Genomic DNA, 26,500 nt, shown 5'->3' with positions numbered 1-26,500 from the left:
AAACACGAAGTAAAATGGAGCCTTCTCTCCTGATCTAGAGAATACCTTTATAATGTTGCCTAATTTATCCTGTTCCAGATTTATCGTCAGACAGGGCTAATCAGCATATTCTAAAGTACAGGGGAGCTCAATATTCTCTTGAAAACAAAATAATACCAAATAATCCTAGAAAATAAGCAGGAGAGCTGAAAGCAGAAAAAACCGAAAGGTTTAACACACCCAAAGCCAAATATATAATCTTCCTATACTGTTTTATCTTCCATGCAAGGTTTTATAATGTCCTCCTTGAACTTTGAAAAGAACTGGGAAAGTAATACTCCAACATGATGTCTCTGCAGGTAACAAACTAAATGTGACTCAAACTTAAAGATGTTTTACACAGTAAAACAGCTAAAAACAAACCAAAAAAAAAAAAAGGCATTTCTTTCCAAAAACCACAAGAGAGGTGCAACAAATGCTAACCAAAAAGGAGACCTCAATGAGTTCATTAAATGACTTTCTCAGGCTTAGAAGCAGCAATCGGTAATTATGAAAGCAGTAATGTCTTGTAGAAATGTAATGCTGTACAGTTTACCATTCAAATTTGTGGGTTAGAAAACACAGCTTCATTCTACACTTTCCTGAAAATATGGGATTTTAGTTTTGAATATGAAGAAACCAAACAAATCGTCCTGAATGAGAAAAACGTAGGTTTTTAAAGTCACACCTAATCTCTGAAGAACTATGTCAAATAAGAGAAATGAAAAATGTGATTTTTTCATTTCTCTTATTTGACATAGTTCTTCAAAAAAAAAAAAGTACTCACACCTCCTAAACTCTTTTTTTAAAAAGACAAAAAACAAGAATGACACATGACTCAACTTAAAACTATTCAGTACAATACTTCTACACCTTCCCCCTAAAAAAGAAAAACAAAAATCATCATTCACCATTATCTCCTTTCTTTCTCCCAACCAGTTAAAAAAAAAAAAAATTCTACCATCAACTGAAACTGATCTTAAGAAAAGTAAATTTTCGGGCTGTCCATCTGTTAGATGGTAGGCCTCACCGAAAATGTTAAGAGCACAAAGCTGGAGCCTAAAATTCTAAGTAAAAGCCCAGAACTGAGATACCAGGAAAGAGAACGCATTTCTTACATAAGCAATGGCACATGTTTTAAATATAGCTGGTCCTCCCCACTCCCACTCGTTGCTAGCTAACTTTGTATGTACCTGATCTCCACATAAACTACTAGCAATTCTGTGGTTTCTCATCATCTCCAAAACCGCAAAGACAGGGAGTCTACTCTGAATACAAAGGCCATCTTTCAACTTAAGGAACAGAGAGAGGAAATAAAACTGCCACCTCTGCCATCGGGCGCTCAGCCTGGGTCACGACTGCAGCACCGACAGCTCATTCTTTTGGGCATGATTCAAGATTCAGTAAAACTGCACACTCCGTATTTTAAAAAATAAAAAGACACACAGTCCTCTCCTTCCCTTTCAGACTAGTTTCCTGTTTACTGCAGACTGCGACGCAAGGCCATCCATTAATCTTTGATGCCTGCTCACTGCACAGGCCCCTTCCTCTCTCCCCGCACCTCCTCCCACAATGCCTGATGATCTCAGATGCGTTTGAACTACAGTAACCCCAACCTAGCTCGCGGCAAGCAGGCAGCGCAGCAGCAGTAGCAGCAGCAACCGGGCCGCCGCCGCGGGGCTAAGAGATTACGTTCAGCAAAAACTCTGCCAGGAAAGAGGCTCGGGAGCTCCCCTCCTATCTCGCCAAGGGTGCTGACTCTGTCGCGCCATGCCACGTACCAAAAGGCTCGCGAAGAAAAACGCGGGCGAAGTTCAGCATCCCCGAACAGAAAGGGAACTCATTCCAGAAGGGGGGTTCACGGGTCTGAGGGTCCTTGGGTGGGGAAAGCAGAATTGGAGGGAGAAGACAGAAGAGATGGCAAGAGAGAGGAAACCACGGGGACAAAAAGGAAGGGATGAGGAGCCCTCTTACTATAAAAAGGGACTGACGGACGGGATGCAGAGCAATGGGCCCCCCCTCGAAAAATGGACTGGCAGGCCCTTCCGCACCCCCAAACAAGCTCGCACCACCTGAAAGCGGGGAGCCTGAGTTTGGGGCTGCGTAGATCAAAGAAGGGTAAGACGAAGGGAAAGAGGGAGGGGAGCTTGGAAGCAAAGTGAACAAAGAGGCCGAAGAGGCAAAGTTGGAAATGGAAACGAGAAAGGGAGCTGGAAAGGGGCCGCTCTGGAAGGGTCTTGAAAAAGGCCTAGAAATGGGATGCTGGGGAGGCAAAGGGAGAGAGCCCCGAGGAAGGGCATTTCAGGAATGTAAGGGACCGCTCCAGGCCCTGGGAAGAGGAAGGGATGGGAGGGCGGGGAGGCGGCAGCCGAGACCCGGGAGCTGGAGCAGAGGGGGCTTTGCGTGGGGCCCAGGAGGGGAGAGCACGGTCGGAGGGAGGCGAGCACCGCGGGAGGAGCTGGAGGATGGGAGGGAGGGGTGCTGCGGGTGAAGAGGGGATGTGGACTCCTCCAAGGCTAGGTAGAAGAGGGAGGTGAAGCGAGATAAAAGGAAAAGGGCGAACAGGGAGAAGAGGAAGGAGCCTGCGACGCGATGGGGGAGGGGAGGGAGGCCGTGGGAAGCGGCCGGGGGGCGCGGGGATGGGAAGGGGCCGGGCGGGCGGCGTGGTCACCTCAGGCTGCGGACTCCCTCCCTGGGGAGCGGCGATGCCGGCGGGCGGGCTCCGCAACTCCCCGGCTCTCTCGCCCGCCCTCCCGTTCTCCTCGGGCGGCGGCGGCGGGGGCCGGGACGGCGCGGCTCACAGCGGCGGCTCTTCTGCGCCGGGCCTCGGATGCTGCTTCTGGGGAGGCGGAGGCAGCGGCAGCGGCAGCGGCCCGGCCCGTACGGTCACCATCGTCCGCGGCAGCAGGCGCTCGCGGGCCGAGCCCCTCAGCAGCCGGCGCCGGCGGCGGCGGCCATGGCCTCCTGCCTTCGCTCCTCCCGCCCCCGGCGCTCTGCGGCGGCCGCGGCCCGACTTCCGCACTCTGCGCCTGCGCGCGGCCCAGCCAGCTCGGCGCGCCCCTCCCCCGCCCCCCGGCGCGCGCCCGCGCTCACTCACAATCGGGCCCGCGGAGTGCTTTCCGCACCGCCTCCAGTGCGTGGGCGGGAGACATAAGGCTAGCCAAGCCTATACAGCCCGGTTCCGGCGGCTATGGAGAGGCGTACCGCGGAGACACCTGTACGCGCACTGTGACACGCGCCATTCTGACACACGTGCTCTCTCCCAAACACCACGGGCCGCAAGCGCTCACACCCACACTCACCTGCAGGGACCACGTGGGAGAATTTGAAGGGCTGATCCTGTCCCGGTGCATTCGCAGTAGGAATGATACGTGAATTCGTTTTAACCTCGTCACTGACTGGACTAGACTGTAAACTCCCTGGCGTCTGGGATGGCTCAGCCGTGCCCAGCACCGAGTGCAGGCACTCAAACCCCTGTGGAGTAAGTGACTGGATGAATGAATGCATTGGAACTGTTCACTGAGTATCTGTAACAATTTTGAGGCCGGGCGCGGTGGCTCAAGCCTGTAATCCCAGCACTTTGGGAGGCCGAGGCGGGCGGATCACGTGGTCAGGAGATCGAGACCACCCTGGCTAACACGGTGAAACCGCGTCTCTACTAAAAATACAGAAAAATTAGCCGGGCGTGGTGGCGGGCGCCTGTAGTCCCAGCTACTTGGGAGGCTGAGGCAGGAGAATGGCGTGAACCCGGGAGGCGGAGCTTGCAGTGAGCCGAGATCGCGCCACTGCACTCCAGCCTGGGCGACAGAGCGAGACTCCGTCTCAAAAAAAAAAAAAAAGAAAAGAAAAAATTTTGATCCCATGGTTTGGTACAAAGAATTTTATTGCAGTGTGAAATTAAATGGTGTTTGTGTTTTTGTCTTGTCTTGGCCTAAGGTTCAAAACAGGCTAATGTATATTTTCCCCTCCCCAACGTAGAGGAGTTCATTTGTTCTGTCTCTGTGCCAGTCTCTATCACAGATGCGCAGTCCTACCCTAATTTAAATGTCCACACCTTTTAGGGCAGGAACTGTTCCCCACAATACATAGCCTGAAGCATATTGTGTGTTTACACAACGATAGTCTTCTGGGCTTGGCAAGACTTCTCATTCCTCGTTTGTCTACCACTCTGCCTCACCACGACCTTCTGCAACCCCCACTTCTATCTCCCCTGTCTTCCACCACCACCAAAACCCCTCCACTGTTTCTTGCTTTCTCTTTCGTTAGTTCCTGGGGAGCCAGGTGCTATGAACATCTAGCCTGGCCTTAGATGTCGAAAGGGCCAGTGTACACAGAAGATACACACCCAGTGACGGGTAAGATGTTGCAACTATACTGGGTCATGCTGAAATTGTGAAGCCTCAACTTCTTCATGTGCAAAAGAAATTAATGTACTGTAATCTCGATGTCTGTGTTGAGGACCCTCCTTGAAAATTCAAGTCTCTGGCCTCTGCTCTTTGAAGGGTAAACCCCCAATTCTGAACACTCTTGTATCCTGCTAAAATTGTGAAAGCAAGCTCTGTATTTAGAAAATGCGATCCCTGGAGGTATCAGTCAACCAAACTCCGAGTAACTTGCCTTCCATTAGTTTGATAGCTCTGTAGGAATCAAGTGTTAAAAATGTGTGGGAATTGTGTACATAACTCACTATAACCACCTTTCATGCAGGTGCCTTAGACTACTTCACCAGAGTCATAAATCCTGTCACATCCCAGGGAGGCAGTTCACGAGTCTCTTTGTCTAGCCTGGTAAGTAAAAAAAATTACAGAGGCCACATGAATAATGACTGGAATAGGAAATGGACCAAGATAGCAAGGCCTTATCCCTTGATCCCCTCCCTGTTTTAACAACTTTACATCTGACTGAGTCAAGAAAACCTAAGGCCAGAAACAGATTACAAAGAAGTCAAAATGAACGTAACACTAAATTCTAACTTGATTTATTTATTATTCTTGGATAAATGGCAGAATCCTGAAAATGTGATTCTAAAAGGAAGTATGGTTGCTGGATTTGCGTGGTTTTGTTTGTTTGTTTGTTTGTTTGAGACGGAGTTTCACTCTTGTTGCCCAGGCTGGAGTGCAGTGGCGTGATCTTGGCTTACCGCAACTTCCGCCTCCTGGGTTTGAGCAATTCTCCTGCCTCAGCCTCCCACGTAGCTGGGATTACAGGCATGCGCCACCACGCCTGGCTAATTTTGTATTTTTAGTAGAGACCGGGTTTCTCCATGTTGGTCAGGCTGGTCTCTAACTGGATTTGTGTTTTAAATGGAGGAGAGACCTACTTCAGCTCTTACCTTTCCTTTTTTTAAAGTGGGGGAAATGGCTTCAAAGCCCTGTAACCCTCACTGTAAGTATTCTGGACTTGTAAAAGCAGGAAAAAGTCACATGTCTTTTTACCTTTTAACTTAATAGCAGCTGCCTGTAAATGCTGAAGTTCAAAACAAGTAAAGAAAATTACTCTAGTAATGAAAGGGTTACTGGTATTATAGTGCTGCTAATCCAGTTATGGGAAAGCTCCACATTGCCAGAAGCAGGTAATCAAACAGAACTAAAAAGAAACGCAAAAGAAAAGAGAAGTGGGGGTGGGGCGGGTGAAGAGAGGGCAGCTCAAATAAAAGAGCTCACTCAAGTGTAGAGGAAGTGCTTTCTAGAGGCACAGAAACCCACCCAAATCAGGAAAAGCCAAGAGCTAAATTTGTCGTTAAGTACCTGGAAGAAACGTAAGGAAATGTCTAAATGCCACAGCTTGGTCATAAAAGGAACTTGCCCAGGGTGCTGGAAGGAAAGAAGTGGTATGTTTATGACTGCCCAATGGCAGACCATTCAGGATTCGAAAGGTTATCTTCCTTACTGTCTAAATGCATCCAACATTGAGGAGGAAGTCAGCACAAAGTTTGAAAGAGTGCATGTATGTTCCAGTTCTAGCCTTTCCAAAAGACTCGTTCCTGAATTCCTGATAGAGCCAACTATTGCTAATAGTCACATAGAAATAGTCTTTTGTTGCAAATCCGCAGACAACTGATGGCCACTTTATTATGCACTGCCTTCAAAATCTAGAGAAAATCATATAACGGATTTCACATGATGGGGCCAAAATCCAAAGAACCTTGGATAGCCAGCATTGGGCATATGAGGGAGAATTTTCATGCCTTTGTTTGTTCACGCACTTTCTTGTTCCTAATGTTTTCTGGGCACTTTGAGGTTTTCTTTATCCAATTCAAACAACCAGATATTCAAAGATATCCAGTTCAATAATCAACTCCCTAATTAGAAGAGTCTAGATAATATATAGAATCCATTCAACCTGGCTACCCTCATGGTTTGATTTTGAGAGCCAACTCTACAAGGAAAACTATAGTTCTGTTAGGCAAGACTATTCAGTAAAGGGAGGTTCACTCTTTTTTTCATAGATATATATATATAGATCTATATATAGATCTATATATAGATCTATGAAATATATCTATATAGATATATATATATATAAAACAGCTTAATTGACATATAATCCACCTGTTTTAAAGTGTACAACTCAGTGGTTTTTAGTATATCCACAGAGTTGTATAACCATCACCACAATCAATTTCAGAACATTTCATCATAACCTCCCGCCGGGGAAAAAAAAACCCATATCCATTAGCAGTTACTTACCTTCTTGTCCAAGCCCTAAGCGATCATTAATTATTCTGCAATCACTAATCTTTCTGTCAGATTTGCATGTTCTGGACATGTCATATAAAGAGGATCATACAATATGTAGCATTTTGTGTCTGGCTTATTTTACTTAACATAACATTTTTGAGGTCCATGCATATGTAGCTTATATTGGTACTTAATTTTCTTTTCTTGCCAGATAAAAATTCCATTGTATAGATAGATATACCGTGTTTTGTGTATTCATTCATCAGGTGATAGACACTTGAGTTATTTCCACTTTTTGGCATTTATGAATAATGTTGTTATGAACATTCATGTACAAGTTGTGTGGACACATTTTCATTTGTCTCAGTAGAATTGCTGGGTCATATGGTAACTCTATGGTTTCACTTCTTGAGGAACTGCCAAATAGTCTTCCAAAGTGGCTGCATCATTTTACATTCCCACCAGCAGTATATGAGGAGAGATTTACTCTTCTATTCAGATGCCTCCTATCTGTTAGCTATGGGACCCTGTGCCAAGTGTACGTAACTTAAGAACACCTCCATTTATTGTCTATAAAATAGGGATAGTGATAGTATCTACTTCGTAGGGTTGTTGTGAAAAATAAATGAAATGATGTATGCTAATATTCTTGGTACAAAGTCCTCAATAGTTCCCCCTCCTTCTTTTTTTTTTTTTTTTCTTCGAGACAGGGTCAAGCAGTCCTCCCACCTCAGCCTCCTGAGCAGCTAGGACTACAGGCGTATGCCACCGCATCAGCTAATTTTTGTGTTGAGACAAGGTATTGCCATGTTGCCCAGGCTGATCTGGGCTCAAGTGATCCACACACCTCGGCCTCCCAAAGTGCTGGGATTACAGGCATGAGCCACAGCACCTGGCCTAGTTCCCTTCCTTCTGTCTGTAGTATTTGGTTGTCAACTTTTATTCTCTAATAGGGAGATAAAGATGAAATTGTAACTTTACATTAACACTAAGTGATTCATACGCGTAGCTGGTGCTGAATAAACACTTTTCGTGGGTAATTGAAAACAGCAATAGAACTTATATTGTTTTAACACCAAAGTAAATGTATTTCATTCTCCCTGGTATGGAACTAATACCTGAGACTATAAGAAGAGAAAGCATAGAAATAAGTCAGCTTTTTTGTTTGTTTGGAATTTTCAGATTTTTCTGAAAACATTTTTTATTTCTCCACATTTTAAGAGTTTCAAACATATAGAATTAAAAGAATATTCTAATGATCACCCATATGCATACCATCTAAATTCAACAATTGGTAATTTTTGCATGTTTGCTTTATCTATGTGTGTGTGTCTTTTGCTAAGCTATTTTAGAGAACTACAGACATCAACACACTTCACTCCTAAATACTCCAACCTGCTGCTTCTAAAAATTTTACCAATTACCATTACCGCACCTAAGAAAATGGAGTATAGTTCTCTAAATCCTCTACTGCCCAGTCAATACTTAGATTTTCTCAGTTCACCTCAAAATATCTCTAAAGAAGATCCAATCTGACAAGCCAGCTTTGCTTTTCATCAATCTGAGCACTTGTGACTGTTTAGAATTACTAACATCAGCAGAAAAAAAATTGTATTTTTGCTGTTGTTTTCAGATATTAGCTCAACTGGCACCTCTGTTCTACCCAGCTACTTTCTTTGCCTTGGTTCTGATTAAGCCTGAGGTAGAGAGTAGTGCAAAACTGTGTGTTGTTGTTTATGTGTGATGATATTCAACTAAATAAAATGGACATTGATTGTCATAGACATTTGTTAGCTACCTCCTCACTATTCTTCTCCTCTTCTTCTTTCTAATACCAACTTGAACCTTGAATAAACAGGTGGTCTGTTGGCCATTGGCCAGGAATGGGCTCCACCACTTTATCCTTTCTCCCTTAGTGCTTAGTCCAGGGAAGGACCCATGAGCCACACTGGGCCAATCAGAGGTAAGACTAAACATCAGAGGTTTTGACTGAGCTATGGGAAGAGCAAAGTTTCTCTTTCCTGCTAGACCTAAAAAAGGAAAGCTGTAATCCCAGGAATTTACTGGCAGCTATCTGGGATACAAAAGGAAAGAACCAACTGAAGATTTAGCCAACAGAAGAAAGAGAACCTGAGACAAAAAAGAAACCAGGACATGGTCACGGTGTAAGAGCTCTAAGCCTTATCTGAAGCCAGCATGCCGACCTCCTCACCCTTTAATTTATATTACCCAATAGATTACCTTTTTTGGCTTAAGCCAGTTTGGGTTGTGTTTTCTATTTTTACAGTTAAGAGTCCCAAGGAATTCAATCCTTATAATTTGCTTGTCACCCATCCCTGAGTATAATATGCTGCTATGAACATAAGGAGGTAACTAATAATAATAATATTAAGTACATAAAAACGCAATTGTACAGCTCCACATACTATTATGAAATACAACCATTTAACCACTATCCAGAAATATAAGCTTGTCCACACCCCAGAAGACCCTCACATGCCCTTTCATTTACACCCCAGAAGACCCTCACATGCCCTTTCATTCACAGCTGTCTCACTAGCCCCAAAGGTAATCATTTTCCTGACTTTAATGTAGTCACTTTCTTTTCTTTCTTTGACCACCTATGAATTCCTAAAAACTGTAGTCTAGTTCTGCCTGTTCTTGAATGCTATATAAATTGCATAAAATAATCAAGTATTAGATTTTTTTTTTCTTTTTTTTTCTTTTCTTTTCTGAGATAGAGCCTCTCTCTGTCACCCAGGCTTGAGTGCAGTGGTGCAATCTTGGCTCACTGCAACCTCTGCCTACTGGGTTCGCACGATTCTTCTGCCTCAGCTTCCTGAGTAGCCGGGATTACAGGCGTGCACCACCATGCCCAGCTAATTTTTGTGTTTTTAGTAGAGACAGGGTTTCACCATGTTGGTGGCCTCGGACCCCTGGCCTCAAATGACCCATCCACCTCAGCATCCCAAAGTGCTGGGATTACAGGCATGAGCCACCATGCCCAGCCTAGATATTCTTTTGCGACTAGCTTTTTCTGCTTAACATTGTGAGATTCAATTATGTTCTCGTGAGGCTACAGTTATTTCGTTTTCATTGTAGTATAGAATTGTCATATGAATAGAATGTGATTTAATCATCCTAGTACTTATGAACATTGAATTTATGAACATTAAAGTTTCAGTTTGGAGCTATTGGTATGGTGAATCATGCTGCTGTCAACATTTTTGCACTTGCCTTCCTGGTGACCACATGTACACATTTCCCTTGAATTGCTGGGCCACAGGGCTACGTATCTTCAACTTTCTTAGGTAACTCCAAACTGTTTTTCAAGGGGATTGCAGCGCCTTGCTTGCCTAATAGCAATCTGGTTCCTGTTGCCCTGTCTCCCAGCCTATGATTGGTATTGTCAGACCTTTTAATTTTAACCATTCTAGTGGGGTTTTTAACTTGCATTTCCCTAATTGCCAATAAAGTTGAGCACTTTTTCATATTTTGGGGGCCTTTTTAGATTTCCTTTTTGATGAATTGCTCAAATCTTTTACCTAGTTTTCCCTTACGTTGTCCTTTGCTTGTTGTTTTCTTTTGTAATTCTTTGCATATTATGAACGCAAGTCCTTTGTCAATTATATGTCAAGCAAAATGTTCTGTTATGTAGCTTCCCTTTTTAGTCTCAAAATGATGTCTTTTGAGGAAGATAAATTTTTAGTTTAAATTTAATATTTTTTATGTGTAATGCTTGTTTTAAACCTGTTTTTTCTGTGCTCCACAGCACCATGTCTGTCATAAATTGAGTGCGCATATCTGAACAGATCTGTTTCTGAACTTTCTATTCTATCCCACTGGTTTCTTTGTTTATCCTTGTGCTAACACCAAACTGTTCCAGTGACTCTAAGAAGTTGATATGTGGTAAAGCACATCTTCCCACTTGGTTTTCTTTGTTTTGTTTTGTTTTCGGGAGGATCTTGGCTCTTTGCATTTCCATATCAATTTTGGAATCAGCTTGTTGAGTTTCCTAAGATCCTGCTGAAGTTTTTAGCTTCCACATAGAGATCTTACATATCTCTTATTACATTAATTCCTCCATGCCTTATGCTATTGCTAATGGTAATTTACTTTTTTTTGTTTTTCTTTTTGAAGAGCAGTCTCCCTCTTTCACCCAGGCTAGAGCGCAGTGGCACAATCTTGGCTCACCATAACCTCCGCCTCCCAGGTTCAAGCGATTCTCCTGCCTCAGCCTCCCAAGTAGCTGGGATTACAGTTGCCCACTGCCATGCCCAGCTAATTTTTGTATTGCAGAGATGGGGTTTCACCATGTTATCCAGGCTGGTCTCAAACTCCTGACCTCAAATGATCTGCCCATCTCAGCCTCCCAAAGTGCTGGGATTACAAGTGTGAGCCACCACATAGGCCGGAAATTTGCATTTTATTGTATGTTAGGTTTTGAGGATGTAACAGTAAATCTCAAGAGTCTCTGACCCCAAGACCTTCCAATGTCTTAGAGTGGGGGCAGACACAAATGATGTAGGTTGGTTATCACAGATATACAAAGTGGTGTGGGTTAGTTGTGATAGAGGTGAGAAAAGGTTACCATGAAAATGTAAATAGTGTGAAGTGGGTGGGATTAGCCCATTTGTGGGTTCTTGAGGTGGTGGGGAGAGACATTCTGAGTGTTGAAAAATACATAGGAGTCAGCTGACCGGGTGCTGATTCACACCTGTAATCCCAGCACTTTGGGAGGTCAAGGTGGGTGGATCACCTGAGGTCAGGAGTTCAAGACCAGCCTGACCACCATAGTGAAACCATGTCTCTACTGAAAATACAAAAATGAGCTGGGCGTGGCCGGGCATGGTGGCTCACGCCTGTAATCCTAGCACTTTGGGGGGCCGAGGCGGGTGGATCACCTGAGGTCAGGAGTTTGAGACCAGCCTGACCAACATGGCGAAAGCCCATCTCTACTAAAAAAAAAAAAAATACAAATATTAGCCGGGTGTGGTCGCATGCACCTGTAGTCCCTCCCAACTACTCAGGAGTCTGAGATGGGACGATGGCTTGAGCCCAGGAGGCGGAGGTTGCAATGAGCTGAGATCACGCCACTGCATTCCAGCCTGGACAAAAAAGCCAGACCCAGTCTCAAAAAAAGAAAAAAAAAATCTTCAAACAACCCATGGAGAGACAACAGCTTCTCACAATAGTTGATCAGTTATAAAAAGCCAGCTAGCTTCTACCAGTTAAGATATCAGTAGCAGTGGTGCTGACTGTTCGGATTCTATGAAATTACAACTCCTATGTGTTATATATTCCATAATGTGAAGCAACCTGTGCACCCTACAAACCAGGGTCCCTTCTAAATCACTGCATGGAGTAGTTTCATGGAGTAATAGAAGAATCAGTGATATTGTGGGTCCTCTTTTATCAATTATGTCACTTACTGCTGCATATCCATATATTCTTTTTAATAAACTGCTATATATTTAAAAAAAAAGATGTGCACCCTGAAGAGAAAGAATCAAGTTTAGGCACCTGCCAGATGCAGACAACCTGAAGACCACCAGCAACCTGCAGTGCCTCAGCTGGCTTCTGTCCAGGTGGGGTCTGATGCAGCTGCTGGTGCCTGGGGAGGATTTAAGTAGGGGAGAGAGAGCATAAGGTGACCACAGGCCCTCACAGGTGCACAGAACTCTCACTTTTTGAATGGAGATTGAGGCATTTAATTAATATCTTGACACATTTCTAATTACCAAAGCCAGACTGATTTTTTACTTAAAGTGAGTAGGACTGCCCACTAATTAAGAATTCTTGATATCTGTCCAAGTTTCCATTGGAAGGCAGAAAAAAATTACTCCTTCTGAATACTTAAAGGGACAGTGAGTGATAAAATCAGATTGCATTTTGATTGCATCACGAATCTTGCGAGTTACTTCCAGAGTGTAAAGTTCATATAAGAAATGATACACAAAACAATTATGATTGGATCTCAGATTTACAGAGGGAATGGAGGGAAAGATGAGGTAAGCTGGGGCCAGTCCAGGAGTTAAGGAGGGACTTTTCATGCCATGCAAAGGAGTTTGGACTTTAACACGGAAATCAGGGAAATGCTGAGGAGTTGACTTAGAAGAGTAACATTTAGGGCATTTACTATGTTTTAGGTCCTGTACTAGGTAGTTTACATGAATTATCACATTTAATTATCATGAAAAACCTATGAAGTAGATAGTATAATTATTGCCATTCTAAAAATGAGAGAACTGAGGCATAGAGGGGTCAAGTAACTTGTCCGGAGTAACACAGCTAGCAGCAGCAGAACTCAGATACAACCCAGACTTGTCAGGGTTCTATGTGTATATCCCCCATTATGCTGCACCTGCTTCCTGTCCCACTGATAATGCCAGGATAGGTGATGAGTTTGTTCACAGAGTGTAGAACTCAAGCCCCACTGGTGTCTCCTTAGTAATGAATGAATGATTATTTTACCTGAAATGACTATATAAACAAAAGACAATCACACTTCAGGAATCTTCCCTGTGAGTTTTCTTTGTTTTTGTTTTTTGAGACAAAGGCTCACTTTGTTGCCCTAGCTGGAGTGGAGTGCCGTCATCTCGGCTCATTGCAACTTCTGCCTCCCGGGTTCAAGCGATTCTGCCTCAGCCTCCCGAGTAGCTGGAACTACAGGCGTGCACCACCACTCCCAGCTAATTTTTGTATTTTTAGTAGAGATGGGGTTTCACCATGTCAGCCAGGCTGGTCTTGAACTCCTGACCTCAGGTGATCCACCCGCCTCAGCCTCCCAAAGTGTTGGGATTACAGGCGTGGGCCACTGCACCAGGCCCCCGTGAGTTTTCTTTGATGTCTGATATGGTTTGGCTGTGTGCCCACCCAAATCTCATCTTGAGTTGTAGCTCCCATAATTCCCAAGTGGGAGGTAATTGAATCATGGGGGCAGGTTTTTCCCATGCTGTTCTCGTGATAGTGAATAAGTCTCACGAGATCTGACGGTTTTATAAAGGGCAGTTCCTCTGTACACGTGCTCTTGACTGCTGCAATGTAAGACATGCCTTTGCTCCTCCTTCACCTTCTGCCATGATTGTGAGGCTCCCCCAGCTATGTGGAACTGTGAGTCCATTAAACCTCCTTTTCTTTATAAATTACCCAGTCTCGGGTATGTCTTTATTAGCAGCATGAGAACAAACTAATACAATGTCTCCACATTGTTTCACAAAATAAGAACGTTTGCTTCGGGTCACAGACTTCTGAGTAGAGTGTGGCTAATTAATTACTCTTTCTAAATAGGAAATGGAGGTGGCGGTTAGGAGAGTGCAGACTAGAGTTACTCTAGCTGGGTTCGAAGCCTGGTTCTGCCTCTTACCAGCTGTGTGACCTTGGCCAAGGTACTCAACTTTTCTTTGGCTAATTAACTATTTAATAACACCTACCTCACAGGATTTTGTGGTTAGATGTGTCATTATACATATAAAGTACTTAGAACAATGTCTCACACAAGGAAAGCAGCATTGCTATGGTCTGAAAGTTTATGTTCCCCCAAAATTCATATGTTAAAATCTATTATCCACTGCAATAGTATTAAGAGATGGGGTCCCTGGGAGGTGATTAGGTCATGAGGGCTCTGTTCTCATAAATGGAATTAGAGGCTTGAGGGAGCTGGTTCGCGCCTTCTGCCATGTGAGGACACGTAGAAAGCACTATCACCAGGAACACGCTGTCACCAGACAACTGTTGCTGCCTTGATCTTAGACTTGCCAACATCTAGAACTGTGAGCAATACATTTATATTGTTTATAAATTACCTGATCTAAGATATGTTGTTATAGCAGCCCAAATGAAGATAAGCACTTACTATCATCATTGTTATTATTATTATTTTTGGCTTATCATGCTTATACCTTCGCTATTCCAAGATACTAAAGATACTATCAGTCAATATTTACTGAGCACATATTCATAGCATCTGTTAGATGCTAGGTGCCATATAAGTGAATTAGAACACACGATTCCTGCAGATGCTAAGTGTGATGTAAATGAACCGTAACATAATTTCTGCCTTCAAGCCTCTTATGACCCAGTTAGATAGATGGACCTACGTATGCTGCCATGTTATAAAGCTGCTTGGTACATATTTTATCCCTTAATTGATTATAAACTCTTTCTGGCATGAGCCACGGTTTATTTCTTTTTGAATCCCTAACTCCTTCTCTCTTCCACTTAGGAGATCGTCTATAGTATGTCTTCAGCTAATTTGTCATCAACTTCCAAAAAACTCATTTTCTTTTTTTCCTTTTTTTTTTTTTTCAAGATAGTCTTGCTTTGTCACCCAGGCTGGAGTGCAGGCATGATCTCGGCTCACTGCAACCTCCACCTCCCAGGCTCAAACAATTCTCCTGTCTCAGCCTCCTGAGTAGCTAGGATTACAGGTACCCGCCACCGTGCTCAACTAATTTCTATATTTTTAGTAGAGGTGAGGTTTCACCATGTTGTCCAGGCTGGTCTCAAACTCCTGACCTCAGGTGATCCGCCTGCCTACTAAGCCTCTCAAACTGCTGGGATTACAGGCGTGAGGCACTGCACCTGGCTGCAAAAACCTTATTTTCAATAATCTTTCCTGCTGACCACTCCTATTAAGGTTCTGGTCCTTTTTCCATAGTGTCTTTTTTTTTTTTTTGAGATGGAGTCTTGCTCTGTCACCCAGGCTGGAGTGCAGTGGCACAATCTCGGCTCACTGCAAGCTCCGCCTCCCGCATTTTGCGCCATTCTCCTGCCTCACCCTCTCGAGTAGCTGGGGCCACAGGCGCCCACCACCACGCCCGGCTAATTTTTGTATTTTTAGTAGAGATGGGGTTTCACCGTGTTAGCCAGGATGGTCTCAATCTCCTGACCTCGTGATCCGCCCGCCTCGGCCTCCTAAAGTGCTGAGATTACAAGCGTGAGCCACCGCGCTCGGCCAATAGTGTCTTTACTCAAGTGTTCTTCTTGGCATCAAGCTTCCAATCCACTGACCCTACCAGCTCTTTACATCTTCTCCTTATGTCCTGCCATCTCTCTTCACCCCCCATAGGTTCTATGGTGTGTCATTTAAATGTGCCACTTACAAGGATTCTTGGCTCTCTGTCTGCTCTGCACCTGCACCTGAGTGGCTGATATTGCTGGATAAATCACACAACCAATCACAAATCTCAAATCTGAGCCTTCAGGCCCACTCCACAATCCCACTGCATTGTCCTGGTACATTTGTTTCCCACTCCCAGAGGGGCATGCTCTGCTTTCTTCTCAAACCTTCCACACCACCCATCCTCTCTCTTCCACTATTTTCAGCTGAGTGAGTAGCTGAGAAAATCGAAGTGATCTGGCCGGGCGCGGTGGCTCACGCTTGTAATCCCAGCACTTTGGGAGGCTGAGGCGGGCAGATCACGAGGTCAGGAGATCGAGACCACGGTGAAACCCCTTCTCTACTAAAAATACAAAAAATTAGCCGGGTGTGGTGGCGGGTGCCTGTAGTCCCAGCTACTCGGAGAGGCTGAGGCAGGAGAATGGCGTGAACCCGGGAGGCAGAGCTTGCAGTGAGTCGAGACTGCGCCACTGCACTCCAGCCTGGGCGACAGAGCAAGACTCCGTCTCAAAAAAAAAAAAAAAAAAAAAAGAAAGAAAATCGAGGTGATCCATCAAATCCCATGTCTATCTACCATGAAATGACCAGACCATAGCGATATTTTAGGCCTTCTTTCTTGTACCCTGGTAGAGGTTCCCCGGCTTCAACCAAAGATCAGATTTTCCACTAGCAATCTGAATCTCAGCCTTTTGTTTTTTTTCCAGCATTTAGAATCTGAAATAAATCCCTTTCTTTCTCATACCATCAAGTCCCCTCTCTACTGGGTCATTTCCGCTAGCATACAAACATGATTAGAATGGCGGTTGTTTAAAAAATGTGTCCAAACACGGTGGCTTGCACCTGCAATCCCAACACTTTGGGAGACCAAGGCAGGAAGATTGCGTGAGGCCAGCAGTTTGACACTGGTCTGGGAAACCTTGTAAGATCCTATCTCTACAAAAAAAATTTTTAAATTAGCTAAGCATGGTGGCACACACCTTTAGTGCTAACCTTTGGGGAGGCTGAGGCAGGAGGACCGATTGAGCCCAGGAGTTCAAGGCTGCAGTGAGCTATGATTGTGCCACTGCATCCTGCCTGGGTGGGAGTGAGATCCTGTCCCTTAAAAATAAAAAATAAATAAAAAAAAAAAATCCCCCCCTTGAATTTCATGCCTCACAACCCTCACCTCCACTTCACTACAAAAAATATCCTGAAAAGTTGTCTATCACAACTGCCTCAACTTCCTACCTTTTATTCTCCCCTTAATCCATTCCAATCAGAATTCAACCCCAAATATTTCACTGAAAGTTTTCTAGCAAGATCATGAAAGACTTCCTCACCAAATCCAGTGGTCCCTTGTCAGTACTGATCTTATTCTACTTGTCACCAGCCATTTCAAAGAGTTGACCATCTCCCCACCTGTTTTTTTGTTTGTTTGTTTACTTGTTTGTTTTGTTTTGTTTGAGATGAAGTTTTGCTCTTGTGGTCCAGGCTGGAGTGTAGTGGCACAATCCCGGCTCATTGCAACCTCCGCCTCTCGGGTTCAAGCGATTCTCATGCCTCAGCCTCCCAAGTAGCTAGGATTATAGGCATGCGCCACCACGCCTGGCTAATTTTTGTATTTTTAGTAGAGATGGGGTTTCACCATGTTGACCAGGCTGGTCTTGAACTCCTGACCTCACGTGATCCACCTGCCTTAGCCTCCCAAAGTGCTGGGATTATAGGTGTAAGCCACCACACCTAGCCAATTATCTCCCCCTTTTAAAAACACTTTCTCCTCCTGATTTTTTCATTAGATGCCTAAGGCTGCTGTAACAAATGACTACAAATTGAATGGCTTAAGATAAAAGAAATTTATTCCCTTACAGTTTTGGAGGCTATAAGTTCAAAATCAAGGTGTCAGCAAGGCCATGCTCTCTCTGAAGTCTTTAGGGAAGAATCTTTCTTGACTATTCCTAACCTCTGCTCACTCCTGCCAGTCCTTGGTGTTCCTTGGCTTGTAGCTGCCTCACTCCAGTCTCTGCTTCTGTCATCACATGGCCTTTCTGTAAGGACACCAGTCATTGGATTCAGGACCCACTGTAATCAGTATGACCTCATCTGAACTTATTAGATCTAACTAATTAAGTCTGTAAAGACCCTATTTTCAAATAGGGTTACATTCTGAAATTCCAGATGGGCATGAATTCTGGGGAGAATACTGTTTAACCTACCACAGTTTCTGTGACTGCATGCCTTCCCAGTTTTTCTTCTACCTCATTAGCTGTTCTTTCTCACTCTCATTTGAGGGCTACTTTGCCTTAGCTGTAAATGTTGGAGTGACCCAAGGCTTGGCTCAGGGCCCTTTCGCCTTCTGTAAACACACTAGATCCTGAGGGGATATCATCCACTCCCATGGTTTTAAAATTCCACTAATGACTCCCAAATTTGTGTTCCAGCCCTCAGCTGTACCCTCAGCTGTGTCCAAATCCCAGCCTCTTATTGATGATAGTAGTTAACACTTATTGGACACTCCCTACATACCAGACCCTGTCTTAAGGTCTTTATATGTATTAACTCATTTAATCCTCACAACAAATTTACGGGGTAAGTACTGTTTTTATCCCCAATTCATAGATGAAGAAACTGAGGCACAAAGAGTTTAAGTAAATTGTTCAAGCCTACATAGGTAGGAGCCAGGGTTTGAAACTGGCTAAGCTGAGTTCAGAGTCTGCTCTCTTCACCACCACCTGTTCTGCCTTTCCTCTGGGATCCATGCTTATATGTCCCAACACATACTCGACATCTGCACCTAGATGTCTAATAGGCATGTTGGAGGTGAATTAAATAGAACGTTGGACTCCTGCCCCTTACCTCCACCTTGATCTTTCCTTCCCTGGTTCCACATCTGAGCGTATGACACCACCAACCCAGATCTAGAAGTCAAGTTCAAATTTGATTCTCCTGTTTCCCCATTTACCCTAGTCTTCATTCCCGTGCCCGGCCAATCCATCAGCAAGCCCTACTGGCTTGACCTCAAGCATAGGTCTCCAATCTGTCCACTTCTCTCCATTTTCACTACCATCCTAGTTCATGCTGAGCTATCATTTCATGTTACTGCAATTAAATTCTACCTAGTCTTTTTGCTTTCACCTTTGTAGTCTAGCCCTAACCCAGTGGCTAGATACATTTCTGAAAGATAATCAGACCACGACATGGCCCAGTTTCAGAGCCTTGCAGGTGTCCCTTATGTTCAAAATGCATACTCCTGTTCCTTGCCCACAGGGCGTAGCCTGACCTGGCACCTTTGCCTCTCTGCTCTCATCTCTTACCACTCTCCTCCTTAGTTCTCCAGCTTGAGTCACGCCCTCACTTATGCTTTTCCAGGAACCCCAACCCATGCTTGCATCAGGCCCTCTGCACCTGTTCACTCTCCTGACAAAAATGGTAGCAGAAATGCTCCATCCTCACATCTTCCCTTCATTCAGACCTTGGCTCAAACATCACATGCTCAGACAGGACTTTTCTGAATCACGACTTTTTTTTTTTTTTCCAAGACAGGCTCTCACTCTGTCACCCAGACTGGAGTGCAGTGGCACCATCTTGGCTCACTGCAACCTCTGCCTCTTGGGTTCAAGGATTCTCCTGCCTCAGCCTACCAAGTAGCTGGGATTACAGGTGTGTCCCACCATTCCTGGCTAATTTTTGTATTTTTAGAAAAGAGGGTTTCACCATGTTGTCCAGGCTGGTCTTGAACTCCTGCCCTCAGGTGATCCGCCCAACTCAGCCTCCCAAAGTGCTGGGATTACAGGCGTGAGCCACAGCACCCAGCCTAGGGCCTTCCTGAATCACTATCTAATGTTGTTCTGTTGTACCCTGATCACTTTCTCTCACACACTGCCCTACGTTTTTTGTTTGTTTTTCCTTGGAGACTGGGTCTCACTCTGTTGCCCAGCCTTGAGTGCAATTCCATGATCTCGGCTCACTGCAACCTCCACCTCCTGGGTTCAAGCAATTCTCCTGCCTCAGCCTTCCGAGCAGCTGGGATTAAGGCACCTGCCACCATGCTCGGCTAATTTTTGTATTTTTAGTAGAGACGGGTTTTGCCATGTTGGCCAAGCTGGTCTCGAACTCCTGACCTCAAGTGGTCCACCCACCTTGGCTTCCCAAAGTGCTGGGATTACAGGTGTGAGCTGCCGCGCCTGGCCTGTTTGTATTTTAATAGCCTTTATCACTATTTAAAAATACCTCATTTGTGTTTTATTTATTTGGACAGAGAGCTTTTCATTTACATTTCTATCCCCAGTGCCTAGAATGGTGTCCAATACAGACTAATTACTCAATATATATTTTTAAAGGGATGAGTGAATGAAACTGAGTGTACAGACAAGTGAGGTCAATCATGGAAGGTTGTTTGTGGATCAGTTTTAAGGCATAGTTTGAAAGAGGGGAAGATGTTTTATTATAGTGGAGAAAGGACATTTTTAGCAAAGAAAACAATATATTCAAATAAATGATCTGATCTTAAGTGACAGATAGAAGCTGATAACTGTATTAATTCAGGTGATATAGAAAGTTGGTGACTACAGGAATAAAATTATCTTATGAGAGCAGGGAGTCATCACTTAGATATTGAATGTCAAACTAAGGAGTTTAAATTCATTAATGACTTCAACAAATCTTTATTGATTTTCTTTTGGATGCAGGTACTATTCTAGCTACTTTTTGTACAATAATGAACAAGCAAGATATAATCCCTGTCCTCATGGTATTTACAGTCTAGTGGAAAACTGACATCAAATACTATTCCATAAGCATTAATACAAATGGTCAAAGTGTGTGCTGAGTTAATATTTTGGAAAATTACTCATTGTGTGTTTTGTTCCCAGCATTATTTGTTCTCCTTTGGCTCTTACCCATTCAATCAGCTCAGTATTCTGCATGTAATGATGCAGAATATAGATGAATTGCAGAATCCAATATATAACTAACAAAAACCTTGTCCTAGCTCTTGAGTTCCAAAATCCCAGTTTTCAGTAGACATAGAATATAACTTCTGTCATGAATAGTAATTTGAGAAGATACTCAATGAATCAGAGCAAGGCTATTCTGGCCCAGAGACTGGCAACTTTTCCCCAGTATGGAGGAGAGTCAGAGGGAAGTGATTAGAACTTAGGTGGTGTTGGATCTTGGCAAAATGGAGCCTCCACCCCATCTCATTGCCCAGGCCAAGCTCCAGGGGATGACAAATTCAAGATTAGTTTGGACTTCATAAGAGCAGAGGAGACTGGTGCTCACATTCTCCAGGCCCAGCCCAGCAAGTTGACCAACATTGAGTAGAAATGGCTTTGTAGAAGCCTTTGCACTTGGACTTTGAAACCTTACAGATTCTGCCTGTGCTTCTCTTTGGTGCAGAAGAGCAAAGTGATCTCTAGGCACACAGGAGTAGTGCTCCAATGAAGCACAGCATTGTTTTTCTGACAGCAAATCTGTCGTTTTCCAAGGACCACCAATTCTCCAATTCTTTGATACCAACTGGGTGTCCAATAATTCAATTCAACTCTGACACCAATTACTTGGAGTCAGTGCAGACCTCACAAGTTATGGGCTCAGTTGCATAACAATGCCTCCACTTCACATGTTAGCTGGATATGGGGCTCCAAGCTAACTGAACCTCTGCTCAATCAACTACAAATTTGGGGATTCCCATGAACCTCCCTGTATTAGCTCATTTTCACGCTGCTGATAAAGACATATCATGCTGATAAAGAACAGCACGGAAAAGAACTGAGCCCCTGATTCAATTATCTCCCACCAGGTTCCTCCTACAACACATAGCAATTCAAGATGAGATTTGGGTGGGGACACAGCCAAACCATATCACTCCCCACCCTCCACCAGGTTTGATAATTCACTAGAAAGACTCACAGGACACAGGAAAGCACTATACTTACTACAGCAGTTTTATTATAAAGAATACGATTCAGAAACAGCCAAATGGAAGAGATGCATAGAGTTAGGAAGGGAGTAGAAGGTGGACAGAAAGCCCATGCCCAATCTGGGCATCCACCCGCCCAGCACATCAATATGTTCACAAACTCAGAAGATCCCTAAACCTTGTTGTGCAAGAGATTTTACTGAAGTTTCATTATGTAGGTGTGATTGATTGGGCATTGGTGATTGAACTCAATCTCCAGACCCTCTTCCCCTCCCCACGGTTAGGGGTTAGGGGATGGGGCTGAAAGTCGCCTGGTGATCAGCTCTATCCTGAAGCTCTCTAGAGGTTAAGAATTCTCTCATTAGCATCCGGTCAGGTATGATTCAAAGAGGCATGTTATGAATTACAAAAGACAGTCCTATTAGGAAATTCTAAAGGTTTGGAAACCCTTGTTCCCTGCATAACTACTCCACCCAAGGCAAGTCTCAAGCTGTCCAACTTGATGTCACTGAGTTCACCTGGAACCCAGATGAAATCTCAGGAGGAAAGGGAAGGGTGAGTACTGACTCTATATCATTTTCAATTCCTGTTGAATAAGGGTTCAAATTATAAATTAAAACCTACTCTTCCTTTCCCTCCCTCCCTCCCTTCTTTCCTCTCTCCCTCCCTTGCTTCTTCTCTCCCTTCTTTCTTTCTTTCTTTCTTTCTTTCTTTCTTTCTTTCTTTCTTTCTTTCTTTCTTTCTTTTTCTTTCTCTCTTTTTTTTTTTTTGAGATAGAGTCTCGCCCTGTCACCCAGGCTGGAGTGCGATGGCGTGATCTCGGCTCACAGCAACCTCCACCTCCCAGATTCAAGCAATTCCCTGCCTCAGCCTCCCGAGTAGCTGGGACTACAGGCACACGCCACCACATCTGGCTAATTTTTTATATTTTAGTAGAGATGGGGTTTCACCATGTTGGCCAGGATGATCTCCATCTCCTGACCTCATGATCCGCCCGCCTAGGCCTCCCAAAGTGCTGGGATTACAGGCATGAGTCACCACGCCCGGCCTCTCTTTCTTTCTTTTGTTCACAAAGTCAACAGTGGCTGAGTGCCCATGTGTTTCACAGTGCTTGTCTAGTATATTTTTAAAAGGTGACACCAGGGCGCTTCTGCTAAAATGGATCTGTCGTTCATGGAGGAGCTGGGGGTAATGGCTCTGGAAGTGTGGGGAGACCAACAGCTGACAGGGATCAGCCCTTTCAGTCCAAGTGGGACACTGCTGCCTACATTATCTTCCTCACCTTCGTCAGCACCGTGTTGTTCTTGCTGTTGCTCATTATCATCCACTGTTGCTGCAGCTACTGCTGCAACTCCCCTAGATCCCAGAAAGTGAGCCCCCAGAACAAAAAATTCCAGTAGGATGGGTAACTTGGCCCTGGTACCTTAACACCATGAGTCACTGCCAGCCCTTTCCTGTATGTCTTGCCTTGTAGCAAGTAACAATCCCATGCCTTGTGTTCACCTAGAAAAATTAATTAAATTAATGGTGAGTCACATATTTAGAAAATAAGAGTTTTTGCAGAACTGTGTTTGTAGATTGAGATCCATTCCTGTCATTAAGACTAATCTTACCATTGTAAATAGAGCTATACAAAACTACAAAGAGATTTACGGAATTTCAACTGGATTCTATTTATATATCAATAAGAGCTGAGCCTGGCCTGCTCGGAAGAATAAGAAGATAATTTAGAATAGAATAAAGCCATTCAAAGAGTAAATCAATCCAATCTCAAAGTGTAAGAACCTAGGAGAAGGGTTGCAGACCCAGATTTCACTAGAATTAGGGACGTGAACATGGGACCCTTTCTGGCTATGAAATTCCTATAACTAGGCCTCATAACTGGGCCTCAGTATGTTGGGAGAACACAAAACCCTGAGTCCCAGCCAAATCCAGGGTCAATTTGTATCCTCAGTGACCTCCTCCTGAAAACTACACCAAATGTTTGGTGGGGTATAACTGTTTGCTTCATCTGCCCATTTTAATTCTAGGAGGATCTGTAATTGAAAATAAAAGAGTGAATTATGAAAACTGATTAAGCCAAACCCATTGTATTCATATATTCATGCTAAGTTGAGGAACACCTTGTGCACTTGCTATTTGGAATATGTGTAATTATTTGGAGAATTTATTAATAGCAGATGAGCGAATCAAACAGAATTGCTTTATAATTTAATATATAATATTTAATTAAATAATTGATTAACTTCTGACTTTAAGTTCAATGTATAAGAAAACTTTACTAAATTTAAAGATACTATTGGAACATTCAGAAGAACCTAATATTCACCATATTTATGTTTCTTATGTTAGAGTTACTTAAATTATTTTTGTTACACAGTTGAATGACTTAAAATGAAAACAAGTACATTAAATGTATGAATGTAATTTTTTAATGTTTAAGAATTAAAATTGGCCAGCATGGTGGCTCACTGTAATCCCAGTACTTTGGAAGGCCAAGGCGGGCGGATCACAAAGTCAGGAGTTTGAGACCAGCCTGGCCAATATGGTGAAACCCCATCTCTACTACAAATACAAAAATTAGCTGGGTGGTGCTGCGTGCCTGTAGTCCCAGCTACTTGGGCAGCTGAGGCAGAGGAATCATTTGAACCCGAGAGGCGGAGGTTGCAGTCACAGTGAGCCGAGATTGTGCCACTGCACTCCACCCTGGGCAAAAGAGCGAGACTCCGTCTCAAAAGAAGAAAAAAAAAACAGAATTAAAATAAAGTTTGTAAAAGGGGTCACACATTAATCAAAGGCCCCCTTAAAAGTGACTGTTAAAGTCTTATTTATTCATTAATAGAACAATGTGATTTTTATTTTGAATTTTAAAGCTTAAGGACAAATAGTCTTTTGATCTTATAACCTTAAATGGAATATTAATTTCTAAAAACCAAACTCATCATAAATAATCTTTTCTGGTCATAAAAACTGCTATCACTCATACCTAAACCCAAGAATCACTTTCTTATAGTGATGATTTAAACAGATGCAAACAGCAAGCACATCTTGTCACCTTTGCAGGGCTGTGGCTGTGCCCCTCACAGTAAATTTGGAGGTTCTACATCCCTGGTGAAAATTTAAAAAAAAAAAAAAAAGCCTGCCATCATTGACACCAAAACACTCATAATGACAGTACCCACTATAATGCTTAGAAGTGAAAAAATAACGTGCCTTGAAAGAGACTAATTGAAGGGGCTTAATTTAGATTCAAAGAAGATCTCTCTGGAAAGTGCCTTGTGAGCAGAGACTTCAGAAAGAAAGTTTAACCAGAGGAAAATCAAAAAGAAGAGCGGTCCAGGTGGGATCCTAGAGAGAGCTTAGTATGGCAGAGGAATTGAAGGAATTTGGGAAGTTCAGAGAAGCTGGAACCAAGTAAGTCAGAGGGAGAGTGGCATGGATGGGACAGAAGAGGAAGCTGCAGTCAGATCATGCAGGCCTTTGGAGACCAGGTTAAACCATATGTTATATAAATACAAATATTATACAAATCCCTAAATGTAATGGAAAACCTCTGAGGATTTTAAGCAGAGGTCAGGGTGCTGAGTATGGTTGAATAGCCTGGGTATTGCACAACTCCATGTTGCACCAGTGGCATAGTTCCTGGTGTGATGCAATATTGCCTCCGGGCAGGTAACACAATCAAATTAGTGTTAACCAATTACTCTGGTTGCTGTAGGGAGAAGAACTGTAGAGGTAATAGTGGAACCAAGGAGATCATTTAACTAGCTAATGCAGACACCAATCAAGTAGCCCAACACAGTATTTGTGGTGATAGGGAAAAGTGGACAGACTGGTTTTTTTTTCTATTTCCATGGCAGACAGTAGAAGTCTGGGTAGATTTCTGAATCTGAGAATAACCTGTCTTAAATGGTGCTTGAGAAAAATTAATCGTCCATCCAGAAATGTGCTAGAGCTGATATACAGCAGCTTGTATTGGTTCAGTAGAGACAATGGGTTCCACCTTTCCCCAGCTCCTCATTCAGTGACATCAAGTTGATAGCTTGAAATCTGCCTTGGTGGGAGTATTTACACCATGGAGATTGGCAAACACTACCAATAGAGCCTCTTTCCCCAGAGAGCTGATTGTGAAACATTTACCAGCACACCAGTGCTTCCAGTGCTTTTCACTATCTCAACACTGGAATACTATTTAAAGAATCACTGCATATAATATGATATGATGTCAAAGAACATTCATATGGGTCTTATGAAACCTTAAGAAAGGAATGGTTATGAGAGACACTGGGAAGAAAATATCTGTAAGACTTGGTGGTGCTTTGTAAATAGTGGTAATGGGAAGAGAGGAGCAGACTGTATTTTCTTCCCTGGAATAGGAATCATTTCAAAGCATATATCTTTGATGAAGATTACAGAGAGAACATTTCACAATTTGGTTGCCTGTCCTCTGTATTTTAAATGTCCCTGCTTCTGCTGTCAAGGATTTCAAGTGCCTTTTAAAAATTCCATATTGTGGTAGCTCTGAGTTCTGAATTCTATCACTATTTACTGGTGCAGTTAAATGAATAAAATAATAATTGAATACCAGACTCTCAGTCACTGTCTTGCAGAAACAGAAGCTCTGCAGAGAGCTGGAGAAGAGCATGCTTTAAAACTGAAAAATGTCTTCCACTTTGTAAATTTGTAGTATCAAGGCAGTGGTGTTGAAGACCAACCTGAGCCTTCCATATATATGTGAAAGGTTCACATAAGGGTTTCTAAAGGGTACCAGGAAAGGAAGTGGAG

General features: G+C 43.5%; 2 protein-coding genes and 1 non-coding gene across 10 annotated transcripts in view; 2 read left to right on the top strand and 1 right to left on the bottom strand.

The window, feature by feature from the left end:
* RNF145 (ring finger protein 145) overlaps positions 1-3,371 on the bottom strand; it is a 50,362-nt gene extending 46,991 nt beyond the window's left edge. The window contains exons 1-2 of one of the 3 annotated variants that reach the window (XM_055285424.1): positions 3,321-3,371; positions 292-302 (exon numbers count right to left, since the gene is read on the bottom strand). In XM_055285424.1, coding sequence (XP_055141399.1) covers positions 292-302; positions 3,321-3,371 — 62 coding nt within the window. Of the gene's footprint in view, positions 1-291; positions 303-1,200; positions 1,272-2,689; positions 2,879-3,320 lie in introns of those variants that run through there. The other 2 variants (XM_055285425.2, XM_055285423.1) reach the window with 2 other exon arrangements.
* Positions 2,724-26,500, top strand: part of LOC134737199 (WAS/WASL-interacting protein family member 1-like) — a 41,174-nt gene continuing 17,397 nt past the window's right edge. For 2 of the 6 annotated variants that reach the window (XM_063643145.1, XM_063643147.1), the window contains exons 1-2: positions 2,724-3,499; positions 4,726-4,805. In XM_063643145.1, the coding sequence (XP_063499215.1) occupies positions 2,724-3,347 (624 nt within the window). In that variant the 3' untranslated portion in view covers positions 3,348-3,499; positions 4,726-4,805. Of the gene's footprint in view, positions 3,500-4,284; positions 4,522-4,725; positions 4,806-7,408; positions 10,305-26,500 lie in introns of those variants that run through there. The other 4 variants (XM_063643149.1, XM_063643148.1, XM_063643146.1 and 1 more) reach the window with 4 other exon arrangements.
* On the top strand, positions 24,695-24,823 carry LOC129487074 (small nucleolar RNA SNORA68). The gene has a single exon (XR_008659200.1). It is a non-coding gene; the product is annotated as a small nucleolar RNA SNORA68 (small nucleolar RNA).

This window comes from Symphalangus syndactylus, chromosome 7, assembly GCF_028878055.3.
Source record: "Symphalangus syndactylus isolate Jambi chromosome 7, NHGRI_mSymSyn1-v2.1_pri, whole genome shotgun sequence".
Classification (NCBI taxonomy): Eukaryota; Metazoa; Chordata; class Mammalia; order Primates; family Hylobatidae; genus Symphalangus; species Symphalangus syndactylus.
Note: the sequence above shows the minus strand (reverse complement) of the source record. Positions and strands in the feature narration are given on the sequence as shown.